Consider the following 9950-nt stretch of genomic DNA (forward strand, 5'->3'; position numbering starts at 1 on the left):
AAGCCAACATCCCAGAATCCATTAGTATGTCACCGAAAGTTTTTGGGTGCACTGCTTATGTTCACATTCCCAAACACGAGAGATCCAAACTTTCCCCGTGTGCTACCAAATGTGTTTTGGTAGGGTATGGGGAAAACCAGAAGGGATACCGATACTACGACCCAAATACCAAAAAGGTCATTACCACCATCAACTGCAACTTCCTAGAAACCGAGTTCTTTTACTCACACCTAGAGGTGCCCACGATTCAGGACCCGGCGGTTACGGTTCGGAACCGCCGGTTCCGGTTTTGGAAATTGTTGAACCGGAACCGGAACCGAACCGCGAGGGTATTTTGCTGTTACGGTTCCGGTTCCAAAACCGCCGGTTATGGTTCCGGTTCCGAACCAGCGGTTTTCCGGCAGTTTTTCACGGTTCTGAACCGCCGTTTTTTTGTGGTTCCGGCTTGATTTCAAGGTTTTCCGGCAGTTTTTCACTGTTCCTGTCACTCCCGCCGAGCAAGCCCCGGCAGAGTCACCTCATCCGCGTTCTAGCGTTCCTCCTCAACCAATATCCGAGGTATGTCTGGAACCCGAAGAGAATACTACCGTTGATACTAACGGTGCAGAAATTGAGGAGAATAAAGTGGATGGTGATACGGGCAGGTATATACTCCGATACTTGAAAGGGACAGCTGAGCATGGGGTATTGTTCGAAAAACATGGCCACATGGAAGTACATGGGTTCACGGATGCTGATTGGGCTGGTAACCCAAATGATAGAAAGTCAACCACTGGATACTTCACCTTTGTTGGAGGGAATCTCGTCACTTGGAGGAGCAAGAAACAAAAGGTGGTTGCACTCTCAAGTGTTGAAGCTGAATTTAGAGGGATCAAGAGTGGCCTCACAAAGATACTGTGGTTGAAGAAACTCATGACAGAGCTCGAACTTCAGTCATCGCAACCTTGTAGATTGTTTTGTGATAATAAGGCTGCAATTAGTATCTTAGAAAACCCGGTGCAACATGACAGAACCAAGCATGTGGAGATGGATCGACACTTCATAAAGGAGAATCTTGAAGCTAGAATTGTCGAGTTTCCTTACGTCAAATCAGAAGATCAATTGGCAGATATATTGACTAAGACTGTTAACTCGAAATCCTTTAGAGAGGAGAGGTATTGAGTAAGTTAAGTATCAACAATCCCATTACTTAACTTGAGGGGGAGTGTTGGAAGATATTCCGAGAATCATGAAAGAATAATGAGATTGATCCCTAATTGATCTCCTTCCTTAGATAGAATGCAATCCCTGTAAATTAGGAGGAAATTAGTTTTCCATGAGTATATGTCTAGCCTATAAATGTATGAATCCTTGTTTGATACAGATAGAAGAAAATAAACGTACAATTTTGATCGTCATGTTATTTCAACCGTGCGCATTGCACACAGATTCCACAATTAATAACACAATTAATAACATGATTAATGCCCTTAATTATATTTAATCTTCTTAAGTAATAACATAAACAGCACATGTAATACTATAATTAATTCCCTTTATAAATGTGCATGTGCGCCCTTATTCCTTACCTATGAATTTGTCAAAAAATAATTCACTTATCCCATAAAAATGAATAAGCGAAAAAAAAGAAAACTACTCAACAACGGAACAATTCAAAACGAAATACTACAACTTCATTGTCATGGAATAAAGAAAGTAGTAATATACTTCTATATTTTACTCCATTCATCCTATAATAATTGAGATATTTCTCATGGAAATGAAATATAAGAAAATTATAATACTACTACTCGTTACTTAAGAAAAAAAATACAATAAGAAAGAGAATAAAATAGAAAAATAAAAATAAAAAATAATAAAATATATAAAATAGATTAAAAGTATTATTGATTGTCAAAAAATAAAATAATCTAACTATAATAAAAAAAATAAAAAAGAATACGATTCAGTTATTATGGAACATAAGAATATTTTATTTTGTGCATTTTAAATTACAAGGACCTAAAAGCATCCAGAGAAATACTAGGCAATGAATCTTCCAAATTGTCATGACCCGCGTCACACGAAGAAATATGGAAAAATCATCATTAATGGAGTATAAAGATTTCATTTCTAGAATCCAGTAAATTTTCAACGCGTTTTAGACCCAAAATAGACTCGGTTACGAAAATTCACCACTAAGATTATTCAATTTAATTAAAAAACACATGGAATCACTAACTATATTACAAATATGGGAATTTTCCTAGCAATTTGAATCCAAATAGGTGGGAGACAGGCCATCAAACACCAACTTTTACACGCATACACACATATATATATCACAAAATATTTGCAAGTGAAAACATAACAAAGATCAGCAACTCAATAGCAAAACACCTCAATGGATTTTCAGTTTGACGATTTGGAATACGAGGATGATGTTTTCTACAGTGAGCTAAGGAAACAAGTCTTGCAACTCACAGCAGACGACGACGATGATGATATTCAAGAACACAAAATCAAGAATTCGAACGCGGTTGCAGCCCAGAAAGAGGGCCGTTGCGGATATTACAACTGGCCCCAGCATAAGGAAGAGGTTGCAGCGCCTGCGTGGATCATGAATGCGTCGAGAACTGGAAACGGGACTGGTGTGTTCATCCCACAAATTGTGCGGTCAAGGAGGAAGAACAGGCAAAGTATGCTTTCATAATCTGAATATTGAGACAAATATTACCTTGTTTATATTTTGTAATAACCAAAATTTGCTACTTTTTATGGCTGCAGGAAGGAAGAGGAACGAAAGAGGACAAACAAACAAGGGCGTTGAGAAAACTGAAGATTAGAAAAATATTTTTATTGATTCTTTTATTGAAGGATATGTGGATATGTAAATATAAATAAAGTCTGATGAACTTGGGAAATATATCCAAAATCTTTTCCCTAAACAAATGATAGTTTGAGATCATACGTTTGTAACGGTTCTTAGATATTGATCATCAAGAAATTGCAGTGCATAAACAATTCTTGGATACAGAAAAAGGTTTTCTACTCCACTAAGCTATGGATCAACATGTCTCACTAGAAAAGGCTTTACTTACATGGCGAGTAGGCCAAGTAGGGTGCTGAAGAACATTATTCCTTAGGGCGTGCTAGCCACAACGAGCTCAGAGCTCGGAGCCTTGATCTGTGATCACTTATGGCAAGAAGAGCACGAGCAGCTTGACGAGTTGTTAGTATTCGTTGCAGTTGTTGCAACATCTGGCGTCTCAGGAGGTCGGCCTGTCGGTGTAAAATCACTGCTTTTAGAATTTTTATAGTGGAGTTGATAAACGAGAGGCTTTCGTATTTGGAAAGGAAGCTTGCCTGATGAAGGAAATTCTCAAGTGTGGCAAGCTTGCTCATGGCAATGGCCATCTGCCCCATATAGTCAGCCACGTTTGCAGAGTTACGAGGGGCAAGGGCATTTGAGGAGAGTGTCTCTACGAGCGACTGTTGAAGAGCTTCCATTCCTTGGGACAAGGCATCCTCAGCCTGTTGGGAGGATTGCTGCAGGTTGCAAATCCCCACCAACTGTTGCTCTGTTAATGGCTCGATTTGGTTTCCGAGTATCTAAATGTTTCACAGACAGATGATGGAAATGGGATGAGATCCGGATACATTATTGCACGAGTACGAAAAAAATATGGTAATTACATTAGATCACCTTAAGAACCTCAGAGCAGCGAAATCCTCCTAACCACATGAAGCACCTCTCAGCCGGAGTCTTCCACATGCCCGAAAGCATGTGAAAGACGTCTGATTTTGCACCAGCAGTCTTAAGGCGGAATATCTCATCATAATGAGACATCATGCCCTCAACAAGAAGCCGGAGTTCACTGTCTCCCACATGAGAATTTACAGCAGTTCTGAGATCATTAATCAGCCGCTGGTGTTCATCAAGCCATCTCGCATAGTCTAGGTCAAATGCCATAGTCCCTATATTCATGATTTATGAAAGGAAACGCCACTTGATCAGACACAGATTTCATATTTTAGGAAGTCGAACCATCAGGACTTTAGATTTTTACTAGTAAAAATGATGTCCAAATGTAGGGAAGAACTTCTTGACTTACCATTTCCACCTAGAGAACGATCTGCGTGATATCCAGATGCGGCTAATGCACCCTGCATTATTTAGGATTAGCTCTACATGTCTGTACGAAATGAAGCTATTTTTATTGGAATGAAGATAACACGTAATTAATCCGTAAAAGAACGCGTTTGGGATTCAACGATCCTTATACTTTCTTAAATCTCAAACATGACAAAGGGAATATACCTGCTGCCGTACTTTTTTCAGCTCCTGCTCTAGTTGCGTGAGCTTCAGCCGACTATTCTCAAGCTGTTGAACATAGGCCTAACCAAAAACCAAAACTTAATGTTACTCAATCATATGAACTTTCTCACTGAAACAAATTAATGCATTAGCATTAGCTTTTTTGAGCCAAAAGGCAAGATGAAAATTTACAAAATTTTTAGTAGCTTCAAATTAAGCTCCACATATGTTGTAGGTAGATGAACAGAGAAAGCCATACATAAAAGCTACTCCTAGTAAGTATATGTTTGGAGAATTCGAGGTAAAGCAAGTAGCAATAGTTTGAATAGTAATTTTAAGGTAAAGCCATCAAAGCCGGATAACTAGACTCCTTAACAATTAGACACAATTTTGTAGCCATGGACCTAACCATGGAAGAGGAGGGTTTAAGCATACAAGTTTCCCCATAATGATTAATCAACAAGTGTTATACGATTTGCAATTACCTTTTTCCTCATTCGGCTCTTCCGAGCTGCTTCACGATTCTGAGCTAGCCTACGCAGTGTCTGAATCAAAGGCAATGTAAACAAAATATTATCACTTCAACAAACATATTATACATGGCTGTAAAACAAGTCAGAAATAGCAAAGCAACAACCTTTTGGTCTCCTATTTTCTCATTCAATTGGTCCATAGAGTCCGCACCCATCAATCTTTCATTGTGCACTCCAGGATACTGAAAATGCACACAGCCAAATCAACAAGTCAGCCAGCTGAAATTAAGGTCAGTTCCATTGAATGAATGTCTACCAAAAGCCCCAAATTTCCCCAAAATTTAAGAAACTTTGGCCTAATGACTCATGAAGTTCATTTACTCCCAAAACAAGTAGCCAAGAAGAACTCTATAATTGAAAAAACATGGTTTTTCACACCAGAAAAGATTAATCTCAAGTTCCAACACAATACCAGTGTTTCAGTAGAAAGCTGTGAGTTACTACATGATTACCACAACACAAAAATTTAAAGAAAGAAGACAAAACATGTGTAGATTTCCAAACAAGTGGAAAAGAATAAACTTTCTCACACACTGTGGAATCAAGGAACAGGTAGTGAAGAGAAGAGGGAAAAAGGACCTGGTTTTTGTCATCAGTGTCTGTAGAAGTGTCAGTCTGCTGGCTGTGATCTGCCACCACCCCTGAATCACCCCAGTTTTCAAACTGGCCACTTCCCATAGCACCACCACCGCCGCAGAAATCCACAATTGGCCCCTTGTGTGACATGAATTGGCCTGAGTCAATCCCTGTTGCTGATGAAACCATCTCTGCTGAACCCAAGCTCTGTAAAAACACAAAGCATTCAACTCATGAATTTGTGAATAGTGTTGAAGATGTGGAAGAAGACATACGTTGTTGAGGCCACCAAACTGCAAGTTACTAGACACAACAGAAACATTGCTTGCCTTCAAATCATTGTACATTGAGCCTAATTAACACAGAAGGTTTATGTTAGTTGGAACAAGTTGTCAAACACACAAACACACAAAGAGCAGCTTACTTCTGCTTAAATTCAAAGCATCATCATGATGAAACCCATTTCCAGGAGACTGCTCGAGCTCCCCAAGATCCGAAAACCGAGCCCCATTTCTACTTCCTTCTTCACCCCTAAAATGAGACATGCAAGAGCCTCATCACCCTGAATAAAATGAGACATGCAAACACCAAAAAAAAGACAGAATCTTTTAGAACCTGAGGTAAAATGATGGCTGAGAATGGCAATACACATCAGAGCTGGTGAGAGCAATAGCTTGTTGTGTTACAGTAGACTTGAAGCTATGCATCTCAACTCAACCTTTCCTCACGTGCTGAGTGCTGAGTGCTGAGTGTGAAGCACAACAACAAGAGCAAGAAGTTGCAGTCCAAGAATCAGAAAGGATGAGAGCAGCAGCAGCAGCAGAAACGGCTACCAAAACGAGAGGAAAAGGTTGAATAAGAAAATCTGAGCATATCTTTTGCAGAAATAAAGTTTGTATTTTTAGTCAATAAAACAAAGCGTACATAACTAAAAATTGTGCATTTCTACTGCAATTCTAAAATTAAAGAATTACTACCTGGAATTTGCCTTAATTAGTGAAAATACGAAATTTACATGGGGAAGAGAGTTAAATGGAAGAGATGATGGGATGTTGATGAGATGGGGGATAGAATCGATAGATAGGACTATTGCAATAGCAGATCAAAGTAGGAATATAATTAAATTTTGTTAGGAGAAGAAATAAATGGGAATTAATTGCGGAGGTTTTGCTTGGAAGAATCAACCTGCAGTGGTGCAGGGACAACGGGACCCAGCTCAGCCACCGCAACCCATATGCGACACTGCTTTTTATACCGCCGCGCCACCGCCACTGCAGCGGAGCAGTCTAGGATTCCCTCCTACTACTCTTCAAAGTCGCCTATTTTCAGGCGGGAACTTCTATCATAATACCATCTAAAATTATCAATTTTTATAGTAATATTTTATTTTTATAATTACTTCTTAGAACAATTAATTATAGAACCATTAGTTTTGACTAAATATAGTTCCTACCTGTTAATTTAATAGTGTTTGACTCGCTACATGTCAATTTAATAATAGCCGTTAAAATTATCAACTTTTATCATATTTCATTTTTAGAGTAATTTTAAAAAATAATTAATATATGAGAATTATTTTGAGCACGGATAGTTCCTATCTGTCAATTTAATAACATTTGACTCATTATGGGTCAATTTAATCTAACTACCAAAATTGAAAAATTAAGTTTACCTCACGTCTCTCTTCATTTCTACCTCGCGTTTCTCTATTAGAAAAATTATTATCAAGAAGATATCTGCCATCGCAGAATCCGAAGTTGACAATGTTGCTTCTATCGAACCTTGACAATGCACCTCTGCCCGCCCAGAGCTCGTGAAGTAACCTCCCATTACGACGTCTTCCTCCCCCAATTCTTCAACGAACAAGGGGCGACGAGATTAAATCATGATCAACAATTACATTTCTTTAATTGTTCATTAACTTCATATTCATGGGTCCCATAAAAAAAATTCCTCCTTTTCTTATTTAAGAAACAACATCTACAACTCACCATCCATTAATTCCATTATAATCATTGGTCCCACTTTTTTATTTTCTGTTCATTTATTATTTTAATTTAATTATTATAAAATCTATGAAAACTATTTTTTTCATTTTAATTAAAATATGAGCTTCATTAAAAATAAAATATTCATATTACAATTAAATTTAGTTTAGCTGTTTAAACTACATCAATATACTATTTATTCTTCTATAGTAATTTAGTTAACTGTTTAAATTACATTAATACAATATTTATTCTTCTATAGTAGTATAAGATAATTTTTATAGTAATGAAATTCACAAAATTATAAAAATATAAATGTGTTTTAGAAAAAGAAAAGCAAAATAATACAATAAAGAGTGAACTACAAAAATAGTCCCTGGACTATGCGTTTATCTCGTCAATGAACCCTGGATTTTAAAAATATCCCCAGATAACCCTGGACTAAGCGTTTATCTCGAAAATGGTCTCTTTTTCACTGTTTCGTGACGAAAGTACCCTTTTAGGGGGTTTTGGAGGATTTGGGCAATTTGGTCTTTTTACATTTTAAATCTGATATTATTTCAGTTATGTACTAAATCTGATTTCAAAATTATCATTTTTTTTCTCTTTTGTCATCCTTCGCTTTGTTTCTTTATTTCAATATTAGATTTAATTTTATAAAATTAAATTTGAAATTTTGATTTTTAAATATCAATAAATTTTTTTAATTATTAAAATTACTACTCCCTCCGTTCCATAGTAATGGAGGCAAAACTTTTCGGCACGGAGATTAAGAAAAATTGTGTTAAGTGAGTTAAGTAAAGAGAGAATAAAGTGGAAAATGAAAAAGGTAGAGAGGTGAAGAGAGAAAAAAGTAAGAGAGAGTAAAGTAGGTGTGAAAAAATGTGATGACTTTTTACTAAAAAAGGAAATGACTCTATTACTATGGAACGGACGGAAATGGAAAAACGCCTCTATTACTATGGAACGGAGGGAGTGTTAAATAACAAATTAATAGTTTTAATCAATATTTGATAGTGTCTAATATTTAATCAATAAGGTACGACGACACCTTAGATTTAATCAATATTTAATAGTTTTAATCATAAATAGATCATATAACACTATTTATTCCGAAATAAATATGCATCTAATGTATAGGAGAATTTGACTAAAAATATTATGAAGTTGACTAAATCGTGTTATATGATCTATTTATGATTAAAACTATTAAATATTGATTAAAAGGCGTCGTCGTACCTTATTGATTAAATATTAGACCTTATCAAAATTAAATATGGGTTAAAACTATTAATTTGTTATTTAATAGTAATTTTAATAATTAAAAAAATTTATATTTAAAAATCAAATTTTAAAATTTATTTTATAAAATTAAATCTAATATTGAAATAAAGAAACAAAGTGAAGGATGCCAAAAGGGAAGAAGAATGATAATTTTGAAATAATATCAGATTTAGTACATAATTTAAATAATATCAGATTTAAAATGTAAAAAGACCAAATTGCCCAAACCCCCCAAAAGGGTATTTATGTCACGAAACAGTGAAAAGAGACCATTTTCGAGATAAACGCTTAGTCCATGGTTTGTTTGGTGATATTTTTAAAGTCCAGGGTTCATTGGCGAGATAAACGCATAGTCCAGGGACTATTTTTTTAGTTCACTCTATAATAAAATGAAAAAAAATCAATAAAATGAAAATAATATAATAAAAATTATGATAAAATAAAATAAAATAAAAAGTCAATAAAAATGATGGAGTTAAGTTTTGGTCCCACATCATTTAGGTTTTAGCAAAATATATTTACCACTTAACTAATCATTGATTTTATGTTGTCCAACAAATTAACATAGAACTCTTTTTATTGCAAAATCAATTGTCCCATATTGAACTCACAAAAAATGTTGGCATGAAAAACAATAATACTCTCTTCGTCAATAATACTCTCTTCGTCCGAAGGTAGATATCACAGTTGGAAAATAACACGAGATTTTAAAAGATATTGTTTTGTGTTTTAAGTGGAGAGAAAATATATTTTTATATATGTAAGCAAGAGAGAAAAAAATTCTAAAATAAGAAATGTATATCTTTTATGGGATACTCCCTCCGTCCACCATTTAAAGAACTATTTTGCCATTTTGGTTTGTCCACGATTTATAAAATCATTTACTTTATTTTACTTTTACATTGCGGGCCCTACATCCCAATATAAAACTAATGTACTACTTTAAATTAGTCTCACATTTCACTCACCTTTTCCCTTTACTTTACTTCACAAAGTCAAACAGTTTTTTAAAATCCGTATTAAATTAAAATGACTCTTTAAATGGTGAATAGAGGGAGTACTAAAAAGGAAAGTGTGACATGTAACATGACAAAAAGGAGTATATAAAAAGCCCCCTTAAGCAATCCAAAATTCACTTCTAATGTGAAAGATTATATACCACAAAAATATAATTCTTTGAAATCAAGAAGTTTCATTTTTTTTTCAGAGTCTCCTATCTACGCATAGAATCTTTGTTGAATCGATGGTGATGTTGTAACTAAAATCTTGAAT

At 35.4% G+C, this 9950-nt stretch overlaps 2 protein-coding genes across 4 annotated transcripts; one reads left to right on the forward strand and one right to left on the reverse strand.

Moving 5' to 3' along the window:
* Positions 1-2170: 2170 nt before the first annotated feature.
* On the reverse strand, positions 2171-6718 carry LOC125195991 (transcription factor TGA2.3-like). 3 transcript variants are annotated; one of them, XM_089056439.1, is made up of 13 exons: positions 6592-6718; positions 6022-6235; positions 5831-5937; positions 5682-5758; positions 5410-5613; positions 4935-5012; positions 4783-4842; positions 4301-4378; positions 4095-4146; positions 3686-3957; positions 3346-3591; positions 3081-3261; positions 2171-2693 (listed from the first exon to the last, which is right to left on the reverse strand). In XM_089056439.1, the coding sequence occupies exons 2-12, from the start codon at positions 6111-6113 to the stop codon at positions 3115-3117; spliced, it is 1413 nt and encodes a 470-aa protein (XP_088912565.1). In that variant the 5' UTR covers positions 6114-6235; positions 6592-6718; the 3' UTR covers positions 2171-2693; positions 3081-3114. The 3 variants fall into 3 exon arrangements, with proteins under 3 accessions (XP_088912565.1, XP_088912566.1, XP_047950278.1); XM_089056440.1 differs by lacking the exon at positions 6592-6718 and adding an exon at positions 6384-6523 and having other exon boundaries at positions 5736-5758; XM_048094321.1 differs by lacking the exon at positions 6592-6718 and adding an exon at positions 6384-6523.
* On the forward strand, positions 2384-3035 carry LOC125195992 (uncharacterized). The gene is made up of 2 exons (XM_048094325.2): positions 2384-2678; positions 2767-3035. Exons 1-2 carry the CDS (start codon positions 2384-2386, stop codon positions 2823-2825), a joined length of 354 nt encoding a protein of 117 aa, XP_047950282.1. The 3' UTR covers positions 2826-3035.
* Positions 6719-9950: the final 3232 nt, after the last annotated feature.

The sequence above is a fragment of the Salvia hispanica genome, chromosome 4 (genome assembly GCF_029641045.1).
Source record: "Salvia hispanica isolate PSC_SH4W2 chromosome 4, Shi_PSC_v1, whole genome shotgun sequence".
In the NCBI taxonomy this organism is placed as follows: domain Eukaryota; kingdom Viridiplantae; phylum Streptophyta; class Magnoliopsida; order Lamiales; family Lamiaceae; genus Salvia; species Salvia hispanica.